The following is a 20,162-nucleotide window of genomic DNA, read 5'->3' as shown; positions in this document are numbered from 1 at the left end:
TTACATGGCTCCTGCCTACTTCTGTCTGGGTTTGGCTGTGGATGTTCAGAGGCCCCTCAGACAGGGCCATCACCTCTGTGAAGAGAGATGGAAGCCCAGGAATGTGGGCAAAGCCCTGGGAGCCTGTGACAGGGGCAGAACCTCAGAGGGGCTGCATGGGGGAGGGGCGAGGCAGTGTCTCAGAGAGTGGCCTGACTACAGCTGTCCTGTTCCTCAGGTGTCTGCAAGATGGTGTGGGGGATGTGGGCTTCATGAGGCATGTGACGGTGTTAGGTAAGTGCTGGATGGAGGAAGAATCACGTGGGCCACACCCGTGGGAAGTGGGTTTTGCCTAAAAGTTTCCCTACACCTAGAGATGGGTAACAATAAGATCTTTCATGAAATAGAAATTCTGTATAGAAAACATTGCTGTTATTTGTACATTGTTCAATATTCAATTTGTTCAGTCTATAAATCTCTTAAACAAATGTGAACATTTAAGCATTATTTAGCAATTAATGAAACAAAGTGAGTTTTAATAATCAAATTCTCTTTGTCACTGAAATAGCACTTTCAAATTTAATCACATTCTACTGAATGCTTCATCATAAACGGCTCCTAAATGCTTCCAATACCTTAAGCAAACACACAAATTATCATAATTATTTCAGAGCTTATTAGCACATGTACAGTTAAATCTGTTGCAAAAGCATTATCACCATGAACGAAACTATATTTCTCCTTTATTTCTATATTTTAAGAAAAAGCTTTCCAGAGTTTTGGGTAATTATCAGAAACAAAAAAACAAACAGAATAGTTTTTCAGACAAATTGAGGTTATAGATTTGGGGTTTTATAACTAATTAAATTGCTATCAGGTATAGAACATACTTGTATCACTCAAGATGTTTAAAACCCAATGTATATTCACTCTGCTAGGTTCACTTTAAAGTTAATATCTGCTACCTCAAGGAAAATTTTAAGTCCTTACTCTTTACATGGGCCTTAATTCCTCCTACTTCTTTCTCTAACACGAAATAGTTTTCTGTGCTTTGTTCCCTTGTGCAGCCATTCACAATTTACTGTCCCTTCATTGCTACACATGAACCTGGTTTGTTAGCATTTTGGCAATTGATGCATGTCTTATTATCAGGAATTTTAATTAGTGGGGTCATCTGTGGGATGACCCAGGATGAAGTTGTTGCAAACAACTGTCCTTGTAATTTGCTCTGGTTGCTCAAGTTACCACCCGTATGTCGGTGGGCAGCATCTTTCAACACTCACCCTGCTGTATTTGAAAGCACCCGCACTTACTGAAAACAACAGGTTGTCCCCGTCCATCCTGATTTATCTTTGCTGAAAGTCACTTATCTGCTATTATGTGTGCTCCCATATTACCTTCTAAGTAGAAATTGATGTGAGACTATCCACTGGGCTTTAGGGGTGAAAATGTGTCGGTGGTGAGGGGCTGCCACCACTGGGGCCCGTGACTGAGGTGGAAAGGTTATTTCTGAAACGATTTGGTCATATTGATCCTTTTAATGTAATTCTAACATTACTAAATCGTTTAAAAGAAGTTTAATATATGGATTTAAAATGTATTTTCTGTACAATATACCTAATTCAAATTATAACCATTCTCAAGAACTCTAATTGTACACCACTTTCAATAAGACTTCATCAACCTCAGAGATCTTCTACAGGCGCTTGCTAGGGCTGCCATAACAGAGTACCACACACTGGGTGGCTTAAGCCACAGAAATGCATTGTATCGTAGTGGGAGGGGCTAGAATTCCAAATCAAGACGTTGTCCGAGTTGGTTCTGTCTGAAGATTATTAAGGAGAATCTGTTCCATGCCTTTCTCCCAGCTTCTGGTAGTTTGCTGGCAGAAAACAATCCCTTGGCTTGTAGCCACATCACCCTAATGTCTGTCTTTCTTTTCACCTGGCGTTCCTCCTGTGTGCATTGTCTGTGTCCAAATTTCCTCTTTATAAGGACACCAGTCGTACTGGAGTAGGTCCCCACCCTGCTCCAGTACGACCTCATCTTCACTAATTCCATCTGCAATGACTACTTCCAGATAAGGTCACATTCTGAGGTCCTGGGGATCAGGACTTCAAAATATGAATTTGGAGGGACACAATTCAACCAAGGACACCTTCTGTCGTGTTTCCCCTAACATAAGACCTAACCGGAAAATAAGCCCTAGCATGATTTTTCAGGATGCTCGTAATATAAAATAAGCCCTACCATATTTCCACGAAAATAAGACCTGGTCTTATATTAATTTTTACGCCGAAAGACGCATTAGGGCTTGTTTTATATTACGAGCATCTTGAAAAATCATGCTAGTACTTATTTTCCGGTTAGGTTTTATTTTTGGAGAAACACAGTAGGAACTAGAAAAGGAAAAGCAAAGCGCTTGTCTGTCTTACAAGGTTTTCTGGTCCTTTTTTGTAGCAGTAGAGTGCCCTGACTGGGTCCCTACGCCTTGGTCTATCCCTCAACTCTTCTATCACCTTTCCCAGCATGCTCTGCCCTCAGGGGAGTGTTGCAAATGGGTGACCTAGATCGTCCTAGCATGGCGATGTGTCAACTTCAGACTTGCTGAGAGTTTGACTAGTTACCTTAACTCTCTGAACCTGTGTCCTCCTCTCTACGATGGGAGTCACATCACTGGTCTCTCCTGCCTGTTACGAGGATTAAATGACACACAGCATGGAGAGCCTTCAGCACAGTCTTCTGCTAGGAGTGCTCAGTAAATACTTGTGTCACCTTTCCTGGTAGCTGAGCCCTAGGGATGAGGGGCAGTGGGAGGGCCCCATGCCAAGCACGCCTCCACACCCGTGTCAGTCTGCAGCGAGAACCAGTCATTTCATCTCCCAAGGCCTCAGGCTCCTCATATGTAGAAAATGTTTTTGGAAAGTATTGATTTTCAGTCCTCTTAGGGCTGTTAGAAGAATGATTAAAGAAGACAATTTAGGTGATGTATGCAAAGTTTATGAACACTTCCTGAAGCAGGCAGTCTCCATGTGGAGAACTGCAAAATGGGAGGAAGGACAAAGGAAAAGAGACCAACAGAAAATATCTGACTGACTGGGGCCACAGAGCCCACATTATGTGGGGTGAGAAGGAACAAAGAAGAAGCCCAGAGCTGGCTTGGTGTTTGAGGACAGGCAGGATACTGCATTTCCAGTCAAGCAGAGCATTTACGGGGACATGAAAGTTATCGAAGTTTCAGTTTGTTGGTGTGGGACCCTGGACAGAAGCAGCTCCATCTTGGGCCTAGAAAGCTATCTCAACAAGGTCAAACAGTTTGGGATTCAGTGAGGAGGGGCGACCACAGCTGATGGCTCTGCCGCAGTCAGTTGGCTCCTCTGGGCTTTCCTCCCCCAGAGAACCTGCCACACCAGGCTGACAGGGACCAGTATGAGCTGCTCTGCAAGGACAACACCCGGAAGCCAGTGGACAAATACGAGGAGTGCCACCTGTCCAGCGTCCCTTCCAATGCTGTGGTGGCCCGAAGTGTGGGTGGCAAGGAGGACCTGATCTGGGAGCTTCTCAGCCAGGCCCAGGTATCCCCATCCACCATCTCCTCTCCATCTTAGGGGTCTCTGCTTGGATTTGGGGCATTTTCCTTCATTTTCTTATAGCCACTCTGCAGTCCTTCTGGGTTCAGTACACAGCAAGAACCACACTACACATCATCCTCTACACTGAAAGCCACTCAGTCTGTGTATGTTATAGACAGCAGAGGCCATAAAATGCTCAACTGGCATCACTGACCCTGTGGGCCCAAGACTCTGCAGAAGTCCCTCACTGCCCCAAAGTGTTCTTTTCCGTTCTAAACTGGCCCTCAGGACGCAGTGCAGATGCCTCTCTTCCATGAAGCGTTCCCCTATTATCCTTTTGGCATGTGAGCCTGCTCTCCATTCTTCTCTGCCCTGAGTTGGCAGCAGTCTCTCTTGGCCAGCCCTCATTATTTAGCCTGCCCCATCCCTGTTGGTGCTCTCTGCTCAGCACTGGGGCTTCACAGATGAACTAGACAAAGACCTGCCCTTGAGTTGCTCATAGACAGATGTGGACACACAAATTCTTACAAGATAGGGTGACATAACCTTGGAGACATGGATTATGTACTTTGTGGAGGTCAGAGAGACGGATTTACAGGGTGTATCTGAGAAGATAACTGGGCCCTGGGGAATAAGCTGTGTGCACCCCAAAGAAGTGTGGGGGGTTGCCAGAAAAGACAGCAGGTGACATTTCATGCAGAACCACTGCAAACACACAAAGCAGACAGACCTTGGAAAGAGCGTGTGGGTAGGTGCTGTTTTCAGCTACATTCAGGAGCAGCTTTGGGCAAGCCGGTCAGCGGGAGTCATAGGCAAAGCACCCTTTGTTTTGCCAGAGTCCAGAGGGAGAAAGGAGTGCTTGAAATCCTTTAGTGGCAGGCTTGGGACGGGAGAGGAGCCCAGGACTCCTGACCCCCAACCTCGATGGCAGGGTGCTAGATCACCAGCTGCTCCAGGGTGAAGACCACTTGGTCTTCAGATGGCCAGAACTGAGGCAGCCTTTCACCAACTACCCTTTGGGGACACGACATTGGAGAGGGGCAGCCCATGGTGGCCCCAAACCCTTTCGTACAGATGGGGGGGGGCAGCTCCTGGCAGTTTTCCTGACTCTGCACACAGCAGACAAGCTGGGATCTGAGCAAAGCATTCCCTAGAAAGAGACTTGAGAACCTCATGAGCCATGCGGGCTGCAGAGGGCCTGAGCCACTGTCTTCACAGGTGTTCACTCTTTTATCCTTTTGGTTTTCTTTGTCTGGTTTTGGGTTTGTTTTCCCTTTGCCTCTCTATGCCAGCCTCCCTCCTTCACTGTTTCTTTTATCCTTTTAACAGGAAAATTTTGGAAAAGACAAGTCAGCAGAATTCCAGCTCTTTGGCTCTCCTCACGGGAAGGACCTGATGTTTACAGATGCTGCCCATGGGTTTTTAAGAGTTCCACCTAAGATGGATGCCAAGCTGTACCTGGGATACAAGTATTTTGCTGCCACTCAGCATCTAAGGGGAGGTATGTAAGGTCCTAGAAGGGCAGCGGGGCAGGATAGGGGTCATGGAGGCTTTCCTGGTACCTGCAAGCCTCACCTCACTCAGCCTTCAGTGGCCTGCAGAGCCCAGAGGACCTACACACTGCACTGGGTTAATGAGGGGGTGTTTTGCTGAGCTGGGGAAAGGCCTAACTTACCTTCAGGTTCCAGACAACTTGAAGTAATGATGGTTCTGGCTTCTTCGTATTAACCAGAGTTGCACCACCCAACAACAGGTCTATTTGGCAGGGAAATAGCCCATCCTAAACTGAAGTGGGAACGTGGCCTCTGCCACCATCAGGAGCAGAACTAGAATTTCACAGGGTTTTAATCCAGCTCTTGCCTTCCTCTCAATCCCTACAGTTCATTTCTTTCTTCCTTCTCTCTTTTTCTCTTCCATTTAGTCAACCAACAGTTGCTGTGCATCTACAAAAGCCACTGTGTGGGAGGTGGGCACACAGTGGTGAGCAAAGATACTGGGTGAGGGGAGAGCAAGCAGGCCCACGCAGAACAGAACACAGGACTACCAACCAGGAACACTCCCTGGGTGGGAGAACCTAGTGCCGAAACCCCAGAAGGCCCTGAGCTGGGCTGGTGCTCATAGAGGCCTCCCGGGGCGGCGATGCCTGAGGAGGTGAGGTCAGGAGGGAAGGGATTTGCTCCGCCTTCACAGCTGTTTCTCAGAATGGAGTTCCTCATTTCTCCTGGAAGGCGATAGGCAGGAATGAGCGTCGATGTGGGCTTGAGACTCTGCTGCTGTCAGTGAGGGCCCCCTTGGGCAGCCGCTCTGCAACGAGTGGCACAGACCGCCCCCCGCCCCAGTCCCATCTTGGAGTTTCTTTTGGATCCCTGGGTCTTTTCTCCACCTGTCCTAGGTGCGGAAGAGCCCCAGAGGGTGCAGTGGTGCGCAGTGGGCCCCCAAGAGAGGGCCAAGTGTGACAACTGGAGTGCCGTGAGCGGTGGTGCCTTAAGGTGTACCTCGGAGGAGAGCGTCGAGGACTGCGTCGCTGCCATTGCCGTAAGGAGGGCCCTGCCACCACAGCTGGGCTCGGGCTCCAGATACGAGGCGCTTCCACCAAACCTTCCCAGATATCTTCCCATAAGCTTCAAGGCTGACATGCAACTGTTGTGAGCTGCCTCCCACTCCATCCCACAGGCCCCTCCAGTTCAGGGCTGAGCAGAAACAAAAGAGCCAGCCCAAGGCCCAGCCTCCTTCGGTGCTCAACTCAGGTGCCCAGGGAGCTCTGAGTTGTGTCCTGCCAGGACCTGCGGGAAGTAGGGTGAAATGCCAGGGTGAGGTCAGCGCCCTTATGGATTATGGAAGCAAATCAACCTTGTCAGTGCTTTAGTGGAAATTTTAATTTTTTTTCCTGGTGATAAAAATATTACCTGCTGGAAGAGAAATGAAAAAGAAATGATATCATTCACAGCTTCCTAACTCAGAGAGCATCACCATGTAATTTTTGAGTTATGAAGTTGTCACTAACATTACATTTCTCTATCAGCAGGTAATACTTGTGTGATTAGAAAAAATAAATTTGTAAGTAAAACACTGAAAATGTGACAAACTTAGGAGACACACAGTCTTTCTTCGGAAAAGAGATCCTAAGGAGATTTTGGTAAACCTCCCTGGACCAACCTGTAAGATTAAGATCTTGCAGTTTACAGTCTCCTAAATTTGTCAACTATAAGGATTAAATGAATTTGAGTGCTCGTAACATTGCCTGGCATATTGTAAGTAGTCAATAAATGTTAGCTATTGTAATCATTACTTAAAGTTTTGAGCACAGTTGATGCACCTTCTTTAAAATGATTTTAGTGGCTGCATAATAGTCCACCAAGTATTTCTGCCTCAATCTGTTTAAACAATTTCTAAATGTCTATATTTGAATTATTTCCAAATTCTTTTCTATTATAGATAATATGGGAGGGAAGATACTGTTCTTTAACCCACACTACTTCTTAGTATGTCTTTAATATTAATTACAGCTAATATTTGTGGAGTTACTATATGCCAAGCATGTTTATGACCTCTTAACTTGTATTATTAACTCATTTAACCCTCACGATAAGCCTCTGAGGGAGATTTTTCACTAGTTTATGAATGAAAACAATGTGTGTGGAGTAATATCCAGGGATGTGTCCTTTGGAGTAGTCAGATCCTAGAGGCTGTGTGGCATAGTGGTTATGAGCAGAAGCTAAGGAATTAAACTTCCTTAGTTAAGTCTTAGTGACCATCTATTGGACAAATTATTTAATCCTTTCTACTTCAGCTTACTAATGTATAAAACAAAGGAAATTACGATATGTACCTTGTTGGAGTTTGTGAGGAATACGTGAGGTAATCACTGCAAAGTATTTAGAAAAGGTCCTGGCACATAGTAAGGGCTCGGCAAGTTTTTCCTCCTGTAGTCACTATTGTCTTAAATAACAGATTTCTAGAAAGGCACTTAACAGGTCAAAAGCAAAGAATGCGTATGTGTCTCTGTGATTTTTTTTTTTTACTGAATGACCTTACCTATGACTGTAGGTATACATTTTTTGCTCTATTGGAAAAATTCATTGATTAAAATTGCAAGTTAATCATTACAGGCATACCTTGTTTTATTGTGCTTTGCTTTATTGTACTTTTAAATACTGGGTTTTTTATAGATGGAAGGCAAGATCCTCCACCAGCAAAAAGATTACGACTCGCTGAAGGCTCACATGAGGGTTAGCAATTTTTAGCAATAAAGTGTTTTTTAATTAAGGTATGTGCATTGTCTTTCAGACATCATGGTATTGCACACTTAATAGACTATATCATAGTGTAAACATAACTTTTACATGCAGTGGGAAACCAAAAAATTCATGTGACTCACTTTATTGCGATATTAGATTTATTGCAATATTCAATTTATTGTGGTAGTCTGGAACCAAACTGCAATATCTCCAAGATATGCCTGTAATTAATTATTTAAGTAGATGAATTAATTATGTATTGAAAATCTTTGCTGTGCCAGGGCTCTGAGTGTAATGCTAATGGGGTTATGGGAACAGAATTGAATTCTGCCATACAGAAGAAAACATGTTCCGTGGGAACAGATTAGTGCAGCCTTTGAGTCTAGCCACGTGGATCGCTGCGTGACAATGGTACAGTGTAAGGATAGTCAGGGCATGTCCAGCAGTCAGCTTGGGCCTCATGAGACGATACAGAGATGGCCAGGAACCAGGAACTGGGTTGGGCTCTTGCTCCTGGGTCAACAGGCCAAATGCATGTCTAGTTTTCTAACCCATGTTTATGTGGCAGAAGCTTTGGGTGATCCATGATTTGGATAATCACAAGGACATGTGACATGAAGCCAACGAGATGGAAACCTCAGAGGGTCAGTGAGACAGGGTAACAGCCTCACTGTTGTGCTATTGATTTATTTCTTACTTCAGAAAGGAGAAGCTGACGCCATGAGCTTAGATGGAGGATTTATCTACACAGCGGGCAAGTGTGGTCTGGTGCCTGTCCTGGCAGAGAACTACAGTAAGTGGAGGGAAATATCTCCCTCTGTTTTGTTCCATCTGGGCTGTGGAGTTAAAAAGATGAGGAAAGAATTTAGTTCATCGTTGAGGTAATAATAATAACAACTATTGTTGAAGTGTAGGAAGCTAGTAGATAACATCTGCCTTCCCCGATGTCAGAACCAATTAATCTATAACACAGGAGTTAGACAAAAAGAGATCAAAATAACACCTTTATTACTGAAATAGTGATATGGGAGGGCAGGGTGTAGAGCTGACCGCAGGGCTTGCCAAAGTGCCCACTAATTCAGGAGAACAGATCTGTTGGCTTACCCCAGGGCTGAGGGCAGAGGAAAACATAGGTGAGATGCTCTAAACCACCTCTCCCCACTCTCTTCAATAAAGAAAGAAGGGACTGAGCAACATGTCACTAAATCTTTTTGCCAAATTTACTAATCCAAAATTAACTCACGCCAGCTGCACTAGAAGACTGAGGGATGGGGCCACAAGGTCCCTTTAGTGGGCATCCATCCACATGAAAAAATAAAGCCAGGGAAAATAGGATTTTACCAATATCACTTGTTAAACACCTCATCTGTTAGGCAATGAGTGAGAACCCATACATTATCCCTAAACACACAACCCCGGTGTGAAGCAAATATGTCCATTTTACAGATGTAAAAACTAAGGCTTAGAGAAGTTAAATGATATGTCCAAGGTAGAATAAAGACTGCATCCAGGCCTTTCTGAATCCATGGACTGGTTCTTTCCCCTTCCCCTTAGTAAAAACTAAGGCTTAGAGAAGTTAAATGATATGTCCAAGGTAGAATAAAGACTGCATCCAGGCCTTTCTGAATCCATGGACTGGTTCTTTCCCCTTCGACATAGCAAGTTTATAAGTGACTGCCAACCACAGTCCAGAGCTCTGAAGGGCAGAAAGATGTTGGGATGACTTGAATCACACAGCAAATGCAAAAGGATCTTTGTCAAGACCTTTGGTGGTCTCTGCCCCCTTCAAAAGGCATCTTGTTTTCTTTCTCTGCATATGTCTGAGTATCGGGGAGATTGTGGCATCGAACCTGATGTTCAAATGGCAACGATGAGGGGAAAGGTGGTAAGATGGGACTGCAGGATCTTAGCTTGTTGATGACCAATGGTAAACTGCTTAGCTGGTGTTTCTCCTCATTTATTCTTAACTGTAGTGATTGAGAAGCTCATAGCTTTCAATTGAGTAATGTGAGAATTTCATGCCATGCACTGCGATTGTTTTTCTTTTTCTTTTTAGTACCTAGCGATGGCAACAGGGAGCTTGGGTCTAAGTGTGTGAATACACCCGTGGAAGGTGAGTCAGACTCAGTAACTCTGGGGCTGAAAGGTAAAGGCCCATTCTTGGGAAAAGGGTGAGGAGAGCCTTAAAAATGAACAAAAGTTACTAGAGTTGTAAAAAAAAAAATGAGGAGGAGTACGAAGGGCAAGAGGAGGAGATGCCACAGTTAACCGTTAGGAAGCAAATCTGTTGTGAAGCTGTAGTAGTAATTACTACTTGTAGGGCACTTTACAGTCCCTAAAGGATTCCTGCTTGCACTGTTCCCGTTTGTTCTTCTCAGTGATCCTATAGTATGTGGGCATCATTGTCCCGTGTTATGTAGCTGAGGAAACTGAGGCTCAGGGACTGTGACTTGAGCAGGGCCACATAGCCAGGAAGTGACCGTACCTGGATTTGAAAAGAGGAGGCATCACTGAAAACCCCCGTGCTCTTCCTGACCAGCCACACCGCTCCTTGTCATATGCTGCCTGCCCGTTTGTGCGCGAAGGTCAACACGGGACAAGAACCTGGCCCTGACATTTCTGGGGCCAGCCTGCTAAGGGAGATGAGGAAAAATGGAATCAATCCTTTAGCTTTTAGCCGGCTGGGTTTCAATAGCAGGGGAGTCGACCTCGTCTTTAGAATAGGAGACCAGGTGACAAGTTCTCCCATCTGTGTCTGTCCCTGAAGGACCTAATCTTGGGCAGTAGCTAGAGCAGTGGTTCTCTATCTGGTGCAGTGCCTGGACCAGCTGCATAGCGCCACCGAGGATTGGTTGGAAATGAAAATTCTTGGGCCCCATCCCAGATCCACTGAGTCAGACTCAGGGATGGGGGACCACTGCTCTGTCTTAACACAGAGGTGGTTCCCTGCAGCTGGTTCTGCTGCATATTAAGGTTTGAAAGCAACTCCGAGGGAGAATCTTGAGAGAAAAACAAGTACTCATTTGGGTTTGGAGTTTCTTTTTTCATTTTTTGAATTAAAGTTTTTTTTTTGTTAAAGTATAGTTGGCATACACCATTATATTCGTTTCAGGTGTATAACATAGTGAGTCGACATTTCTATACCTCAGACATGTGCTCACCACACTTAGTCTTGTCCCCATCTGTCACCGTGCAAAGTTACCGCACTATTATTGATTTTATTCCCTTTCACCTTTCTCTTGCATCATTCCAATCCACTCCCTTCTGGCAACCATCAGTTTGTTCTTTGTTTCTGTGAGTCTGTTTTTGTTTTATTTTGCTTGTTTGTGTTTGTTTTTTTAAAATTCCACATGAAAGTGAAATCATGCAGTGTTTATCTTCCTCTTCTGACTTACTTCACTTAGCACAATATCCTCTAGGTCCATCCATCTTGTTACTCAGAGATGTAACCTTAAAAAAGAATTCATTAAAGCTCTTTCTGTTGGACTTCTAGTCAACAGAAATATTTAAAGAGGTACACACGCATATGCACAAAGATTTATATAGATATGTGGTTTGTAATAGGGAAAAATGCTTCACAGTGTAAATGCCCACCAGTAGGGGGATTATTTAAAATATAATACTGCCGTGCAGTGAGGCATAACTTAGAGTTAGCCAATACATAGAATGAGAGGGTTATATCTATCTCTACTGCAGCAAAAAGGTATGCACAATATATCATTGGAAAAGAAGAAACTAAGAACGAATAGGAGGATTCAAGTGAAAAAGTATGAAGTGTGTGCATAAATATTTGTGAATGTATGTATGTAGACATATCTGGAGCAGTAGTGTCAGTCTGTTTGGCCCAGTACCTATAGTGACAGTTCTTTCAGGGTCTTCTGCTAGAGTGAGGGGAGGAGTTCAAGCTATTCCCTGTCCTTGGAGAGAGTAACTGGCAGGGGCTGGCTGCAGCAGCTCTAGAATACATTTTTTCGAGGGCCCTGGAGCTACTGAAATTGCATCTCGTTATCTCCTTTGCAAGGTTACTACGTTGTGGCAGTGGTGAAGAAATCAGATGCTGACCTCACCTGGAATTCTCTCCGAGGCAAGAAGTCCTGCCATACTGCAGTTGGCACTTCTGCAGGCTGGAACATCCCCATGGGTTTAATATACAACCAAACTGGGTCCTGTAAATTTGGTAAGTGTGTTCTGGGAGGTGGTGTGGCTACCCCTTCCTTGGGCCTGTGCCTGTGTAGGGGAGGAATTCAGGTCAGTGAATGGCAAGGAATGGCATTAAAGGGTGTTGTAGCCAAGGGCTGGCCACACGTTGTGGGCAAGTGTCACATCTCCTTGAGCATGTCCTCCCCTTTTTCCTCACCTCCTTGCTTCCAAGGGAGTGGCTCGGCCCAAAGGGCAGATCTCAGAAAGATACCTTATTCTCTCTTTTTAATTAAATGTACTGGAGTGACATTAGTTAGTAAAATTATATAGGTTTCAAGTGTACAATTCTATAATACATTATCTGTATATTGCATTGTGTGTTCACCACCCAGAGTCAGTTCTCCTCCATCACCATATATTTGATCCCCTTTAACCTCTTCTATCTCCTCCTCCCCCTTATGCTCTGCTAACCACTAAACTGTTTGTCTCTGTCTATGAGTTTTTGTTCATTTGTCTTATTCATTTCTTTCAGTTTTATATCCCACATATGAGTGAAATCGTGGTTCTCGACTCTTTCTGTCTGACTTATTTTGGTTAGCGCAATAATCTCAAGATCTATCCATGTTGTTGCAAATGGCACTGTTTCATCTTATGGCTGAGGAGTATTCCATTGTATACATGTACCACATCTTCTTTATCCAATCATCTATCAAGGGACATTTCTGTTGTTTCCATGTCTTGGCCACCATGAATAATGCTGCAGTGAACATAGGGTTACATATATCGTTACAGATAAATGTTTTCAGATTTTTTTTGGTAGATACCCAGAAGAGAAATTGCTGGGTCATATGATAATTCTATTCTTAATTTTTTTTGAGGAACCTTCATACTGTTTTTCACAGTGGCTGTACTAATTTATATTCCCCCAAGCAGTGTATGAAGGTTTCTTTTTCTCCACAACCTCCCCAACACTTGTTGTTATTTGTTTTATTGATGATAGCCATTCTGACTGGTGTGAGGTGGTATGTCATTATGGCTTTGATTTGAAGTCCCCTAAGAGCTAGTGAAGTCGAGCATCTTTTCATATATCTGTTGGCAGTTTGTATGGCTTTTTGGGAGAAGTGTACCTTATTCTTTATATTTTGCAGCTGGCTCAGGGTAGAAGCCTGGGGTTGCAAAGCAAGAGTGGTGTGTGTATGTGTATATGTGTGTGTGTGTGTGTGTGTGTGTGTGTGTATTGCTTTCCCATATAAACTGTTTTTTTAAATTGAAAACCTTGACTGCTTTATCGTTCAGTTTCATTCTCATCTCTCTTAGATTCTCATATGGGTCATTTCAGCAACACTCTCGCCAATACCTACCTGTTCCCCTGCTTTCCCCAGCCATCTGACAAATGCCAGCCTGTGTGAAGCCCATTACCTGTTCTTCTCTCCCTTTGCTCTTGAGCAGCTGAACGTGGCTGGAGAACATCAGAGGGCAAAGTAGTTCATTCAACTGCAAATGGCCCCAGCTGCTATCCTCAGTGGGCCCCTGGCACTCAGGGGCACCCCCACTGTTTCTCTGCTGCACACCCCCACACTTCCCAATAATTATCCTAGCGTCCTGATTGTCCACACACCTCCATCCTACACCCATCTACCACTGTTTCTCAGCGGATGATCTCATCTGCACCTTCAAGAGACAATTAAGTCCACTAGACAGGTTCCCCCTCAACAGCCCACACCAGTCCTGTGACCTCCTGATGGCTGCACCCGCTCAGCCTCCCTCCACGGCCCAGCCAGTCCCTCTACCTGCACTCGGTGTGGGCCCCGCTCTTGCTCCCCTTCTCAGAGCCTCACACCCTCAGGTACTACTTCTCCCTCTAGTATACCCAACAATTTCTTTCAACATGTCAGCATACCCAACGTCTTCCATCTTTAGAAATCCTCACTCTCCCAACATTGTCCTCCAGCTCCTGCCTTCTTTCTCCTTCCCTTAACTGTCAGACTTCGTAAAAGCATGGTCAGAACCACTCACCTCCCACCCACTGCTCCACTCCTTGCCCTTTGGCTGTCTGCCTCATCCCTCAGGAAGAACTCTGGTCAAGGTCACCAAGACCTCCAAGTGGCTTAACTGGAAGGACGTACTTCAGTCCTTTTCTCCATGACCTCTTTCTTCAAATCCCCTTAAAACACTATTTCCTGGCTTTTGAAAACACACTGGCTTGGTTTTTCTCCTATCCCTAAAAAGTCCCCCTTTCCCAACCTGGTTAATAAATGTTTGAGTTGCTTAAAGCAACTTTTTCCCCCACTCCAAATTCAGTCCCGAAGCGCTCACATCCATGCCTACAGCCTCAAACACCATCTCAAAAAATATTGTACGTACAAAGATACGTACACAGCGAGCACTAGATAAATGTTTGCTGCTATCTCTATTATTAATATCATGTCTGTATGTTGATAGTAGCCAGTTTTATACCTACCACAGATCTCTCCTTGACCTCCAGACTTGTATGTATTGAACTGCCTATTTGACGTTACCTATTAGGTATCTCAAAAGCACACTAAGCTCAACCTGTCCAAATGGAATGCATCATCTCTGCTGAGCCTGGTCCTGCTTCCGAGCTGCCTAGCTTGGTGAAGGAACCCACAGTCCATAGAGCTGCCCCAGCTGGAAACCTGGGAGCTGCCATCTTCCATACACCCATCCGTCACCAGTGACGTCAGTTTCTCCCACCTCCATCTATGTCCCGCCCCTTTGTGCTACTCTAGTCCAAACTGCCCTCATTTCCCTTAACTATTACAGTAGCCAGCTGCATGAACCCCACATCTGCCCTGGATTCCATCCACCTTGTTGCCATACCATTCTTTGCAAAGTGCAGGTGTGACTATATCCTGCCTACTATCCCTGGTCCAGCACTGTCTAACGCCCTTCAGAAGCTCCCTATTGCTCTAAGGATAAAGAACAAAATTTACACAAAAGTGTAGGAGGTGTGGTCTGGCCCCGGCCCTTCCCCACTCTTGCTGTGGGTGGTCCAGCCCACATTAAGCTCCCTGCAGTTTGTCCCCCACCTCCAGCCCTGGCGCTAGGCCTTTGCTGGTGCTGCTTTCTTCGCCCTTCACTTGGGTCATTCCTATTCATTTTTCATCCCTTAGCTTGAGGCCTCTTCTTGACTCCCATGTCTGCCCCTGGTTCCATTATCTGCAGCTTGTGGAACCAGATTTTTTTCCCCGCAGAGCAAGGGGAGAAATGAATTCACTATGTGGTTACTTGACTGTCACCCCACAGACTTGGGCTCCAGGAGGCTGGGTCCTCACCCCAGTGCCCTGGAGCTCAGCACAGTGCGTGGTGGCTGGGCCTCTCAGGCCCCTTCTTGGATGTGGAGTCATGAGGGCAGACTTTTTAAAGAAGGACAGGGCAGCAGAAGTCAGAAAGCATGGGGAACAGATTCCACCAGCCAGGACTTCCAATTTTGTCCACTCTTTCAAGATTAAATCTGTGTCGGCCCTTCCTGGGCTGGAATGGAGTGGACTTTTGTGAGCACAGGCCCTTGTCCCAGCTTCAGCCAGTCCTGCTTTACTTTGCTTCAGCTACAACCTTTTGTTTTTTTATTCTATAAGGTTCTTATTTCGAATAATATGGTACCAAATACCTGAATGTGTCTTTACATCATTCAGGCAATTCCAGAACAAAATCTACAGCTTTCTCGCTAACACAGGTATGAAGAGTTGACCTCCTTTTTCCTCCTGCACAGATGAATTCTTCAGTCAGAGCTGTGCCCCTGGTTCTGATCCAGAGTCCAGTCTGTGTGCTCTGTGCGGCGGAGGCAGCAACCCAGCCCACAAGTGTGCTCCCCACAGCCACGAGCGGTACTACGGCTCCAGTGGGGCGTTCAGGTAAGTAGTGGCTGTCACCACCTTCCTCTTTGGCACCAACCCCTTGAACTTCCTGCCTTTCCACCTTTTTCATCATCCCAGCATCTGGGTGCTGCATTTAGGAGGAGCCAGAATTTGGAAACAACTGCAAATTCCCAGTGGTTCCAAGAACTCAAGTGCAGCCCGTTGCTGGAGCACTCTCCTGCAGACCCAGCTAAGTCAGGGCACCTGGGGAAAGGCAAGATGCTGGGTGCAGAGTCACAACCCTGGTTCTACGTTTGCTCCTTTCTCCGTGTGATTGTGGACAAGTCACGGAAACGTTCAGAGCCCCAGCTTCAAATCAAAATGACATTCCTGTCCAGCTGTCTCTTCAAAACTCCAGATGAAACTCCAGAGTCACACATTCAACTGCCTATTGGGCATCCCACTTGGATTTCCAATCACCATCTCAGATTTAAATGTACCAAATTGAGCTTCTGTAATTTCACATACTCCCACCCAAGTGAGTACCCACTGTAGTTGTCTCCACTTCGGTTAAAGGCAACTCCGTTTTTCCTTTTGGAAAAAAGTCAGAACCTTGGTATGTGTTGTCTATATCAACAGAGCATCACACTTCTCTGCTTCAAGCCCTCCAGTAATTTACCGTTTCACACAGAGTAAGGGTCAGGGTCCTTCTTTGACCTACAAGGCCCCTTTGTGAGCTCATCCCCTGCATCTTTCCGGCTCTCTCTGCTCCAGCCATGTTGGCATCCCAGCTGTTCCTTGAAGACACCACGCATACTCCTGCCTCAGGACCTTTGCACCTACTCTTATCTCATCTGGAGTGCTCTTCCACCTCATAACATCATGGCTAATTCCTTCATTATCTTTAGGGTTTCTCAGGGAAGTCTTTCTTGGCCACTCTATAATTTCTCTCTCTCTCTCTCTACGTTTCTCTGTCTCTCTCTCTGTCTCTCTCTGTCTCTCTCTGTCTCTCTGTCTCTCTCTCTCTGTCTCTCTGTCTCTCTCTCTCTCTCTCTCTCTCTCTCTCTCTCTCTCTCTCACACACACACACACACACACACACACACACACGCACCAATACTTTATATCCCCCTTTCTTGCTTTATGTTTTCTTTAGCACTTATCATTCTCTAGAATACTGCACATTTTGTCTACTTACCTTGTTTAACAAAATGTATAAAGACTCCTGCAATTGCTAGTGAAAAACCCCGTCTTACAACAAGGGGGATATTTTAACAGGTGCTCTGGGAGCTTCCTCCTTGTAGGGGCTGAGACCTGAGCCTCAGTGGCTGGTTAAGATACTTTATGGTGAAGGTTGCCAGATAAAATTCAGGATATCCAGTTAAATTAGAATCCTAGATAAACAATGAATGAATTTTTAGTATAAAGGGACCCACTCTGCTTCTCTTGTCTCTCTTTCTCCTTCTGCCCATCTGCTTCATTTTCTCTGTTCCTGTAGGGTGGTTTTCTCTGTTTCTCAGTCTACAGACGGGAAATGCGTGTGGCCCAGTTCAGGTGAAAGCTTCCTGCTCACACAACTCACAATACAGTGAAGTTGCACTGTAAAGCGGTAGCTTCTTCCATTGTGACCAGGGTGATTGAGGGGGATGAGGGTAGAGGGAGTCAGTTCTCAAAAAAGTATTAAAGCTTGGTAGACTAAACAAGAGCCAAGAATTTTTAAATAAAATTATACACCAGTAATTTGTTTTCCTAGATATAAAAAAATCACATTATAATACAATATAAGACTACAATACTGTGATCAATACAGGCTAGTTTAAGTGCAGGAATGACGAATAAATCAATGGAAGAGAACAGACTTCCCAGACAGATGCGTGAACATATTATATTTGGTCTATAACAAAGATGACATTCCAAATCACTGGGGAAAGGAAGAACTTCAGAGATCAAATAACATGAACATGCAAACTGGTCACCGGCTCTGGTGACTCTGGTGGGAGCAGATTCAATAGTGAGTCAGTCCCTTAAGCTGAATGGCAGGGGTCAGTGAGGGTGGGGTGAAGGGGTGCTGGTAGTAAGTGCAATGATTCCTTGTCGGTGTTCGGCTGACTGGGGGAGAGAGGCATCTCACTCTCACAATGCTGAGGGCAGTGTGGCATCGCCACGGGGCCTAGTGAACAGGGAGAGGACCCAATTATACAGAGAAACAGGACAAGTATAGCAGCAAGAGCCTGAGAACGTGAGCAGGGATGGCATGCACAGCACCCGGAAACCTTTGCTGGGAGGGAGACCTTCCTTCTTTCTTTGTACCTGGAGGGCAGGAGAAAAGCATTGGAGACTTGGGCTGGCAGATTTGGCAGAGGGATGCTGAAAGAAAGCCCAGTAATGATTTCTGTGCTTTCTCTGGAAAGCAGGAGCACATGTGGGAGTGTTGGGGAAGGGTATGTGAAGAGACAGAGGTTTGTGGGAAGTGGGAAGACGTTTTTGAAGCCATTGCTCTATAGAGTGGGGAGGTGGCTGTCTTGAGCAGTGGTGCTCCCACTAGAGCACAAATCAGAATCTCCTGGAAGGCTTGTTAAAACATAAATCACTGGGCCCCACCCCCGGAAATTTCTGATCCAGTAGAGTCTGAGGTGAGACCCAAGAATATGCACTTCTAACAAGTTCCCAGCTGGTATCAATGCTGCTGATCCCAGCTCAAAGTTTGAGAACCACAGGGCTAGAGGACAGAAAGGAAAACAGGAATACCCAGTGAAGTTCATGATCAGAAAGGTCTCTCGTCTACCTCAGTACTTAGGTACAGATACATCCGAGGCAGATAATAATGCTCATTCAGTTCTGGGATTGTATGAAGGGGGGCTAAAGGAAAGAAATAGTGCGAGGGAGAGAAATAGCTCTGGGTGGAGGCGGTGTGATTCCCTCTCCGTATCTCTCCCTCCCACTCCTGTTGATGCTTCTCATTGGACTGACCTTTGCCATGCAGGTGTCTGGTTGAAAAGGGAGACGTGGCCTTTGTGAAGCACCCCACGGTCCTGCAGAACACTGACGGTACGTGCCTCTGCTGTCCTTTCCTCCATCGGAAAAACCTGAGTCTCTCACAGGACATCACCCCCCAGTGAGGCAACCTAGGGAGTTTATTTAGTCTATCAGACTCCAGTGACTTTCCCCTGAACATTTTTTACTTAGGGAATGAGAAAATCCTCACGTCTGGTCAGACTCCACAGGATAGGTCATCACATTGGCCTTCAAGCAGCTGACAGACATGCGGGGGATCGCAGTCTGTCTGCGAGGGCCCGGCTCCTTTGACTTACCGGCATTCTTCATTTATTCTGGATACAAGTTTTAGACAGCTACGTGTATTGAAAATATCTTGTCCATCTCAGAAAAAGCTTGCCTTTTCACTTTCTCGATGTCTTTTGATGACCGGACATTCTTCATTTTAACATAGTCCAGTTTATCAATCTTTTCCTTTCTGGCTAGTGCTTTGATTCATGCCTGTTTAAGAAAGCTTTGCCTTTAAAAGGACTGAAATAGCACTAACCAGAAGGCTATAAAGTTATGAGTTTATGAATGTTTCTCTCCTCTCTTATCTTAAAAGCAGTACTACTTTGTTTTTCTGTGATTCTCCCAGACACTGGTGGTTGGTCACATCCGCCCAGTGAGGGTGCCTGATGAAAGTCGTCAGCTGTCCTGGCTTTTCTCTCCCTAGGAAAGAACCCCGAAGATTGGGCTAACAATCTGAAGAAGGAAGACTTTCAGCTGCTGTGCCTCGATGGCACCAGGAAGCCAGTGACTGAGCCTCAGAACTGCCACCTAGGCAGAGTCCCAAATCATGCTGTGGTCTCAAGGGAAGATAAGGCAGATTTTGTTCGCAGAATGCTCTTCAACCAACAGGTATGGGCACTCAGTCCACGCCACCCCTCTCCACCCCCCCGCAACCAGATGCTCAGTTCACTTGCAAATCTGCACAGACACACCCCAGCCAAGTCTCACACTCCTTCTCCTTGGGCAGTGGGACTTGATTCCTGCAGCCTTGCCTCTGATAAAAGCGGAAGGCCGGGGGCAGTGTTCACGGCCAGCTCCGGGGCTGTCTAGGATATCAAAGTGGACTGGAAAGGCTTCCAACATGTGGGCGTCTGAAGTGTCTTCCTGAGACTCACTTGACTCTCTGTGCAATGTCATGGTACCTCCTGGGCTTGTTCTGTCACAGAAATAAGGGACGTAGCTCAGTGCCCTCTGCGCTAGGCTGAGCGATATGTGGGAATAGCAGAATGGAAGTTACTCTACCTGACCTGGGTAGATGCCAGTGTGTTTCCTGAACCTGGCAGGCCGAGCACCGTTTGGGGCTTTATGAAAGTTAAAAAGCCAACATTCCATTTAGGACCTCTAGAGGCAGCCAACAAGGGCTGAGCCTG

The 20,162-nt window shown here is 45.7% G+C and overlaps 1 protein-coding gene across 4 annotated transcripts in view; it reads left to right on the top strand.

Annotated features, from left to right (window-relative positions):
• The window catches only part of LOC308507672 (inhibitor of carbonic anhydrase-like), a 56,353-nt gene that overhangs the window by 31,043 nt on the left and 5,148 nt on the right, over positions 1 to 20,162 (top strand). For all 4 annotated transcript variants that reach the window (XM_081072930.1, XM_081072931.1, XM_081072933.1 and 1 more), the window contains 10 exons: positions 218 to 273; positions 3,376 to 3,554; positions 4,881 to 5,052; positions 5,944 to 6,086; positions 8,492 to 8,582; positions 9,846 to 9,902; positions 11,811 to 11,966; positions 15,663 to 15,804; positions 18,731 to 18,795; positions 19,457 to 19,641. In XM_081072930.1, the coding sequence (XP_080929056.1) occupies positions 218 to 273; positions 3,376 to 3,554; positions 4,881 to 5,052; positions 5,944 to 6,086; positions 8,492 to 8,582; positions 9,846 to 9,902; positions 11,811 to 11,966; positions 15,663 to 15,804; positions 18,731 to 18,795; positions 19,457 to 19,641 (1,246 nt within the window). The remainder of the gene's footprint in view (positions 1 to 217; positions 274 to 3,375; positions 3,555 to 4,880; positions 5,053 to 5,943; positions 6,087 to 8,491; positions 8,583 to 9,845; positions 9,903 to 11,810; positions 11,967 to 15,662; positions 15,805 to 18,730; positions 18,796 to 19,456; positions 19,642 to 20,162) is intronic.

This window comes from Rhinolophus hipposideros (assembly GCF_964194185.1).
Source record: "Rhinolophus hipposideros genome assembly, chromosome: 14".
In the NCBI taxonomy this organism is placed as follows: Eukaryota; Metazoa; Chordata; class Mammalia; order Chiroptera; family Rhinolophidae; genus Rhinolophus; species Rhinolophus hipposideros.
This window is presented reverse-complemented; position numbering and strand designations above follow the sequence as displayed.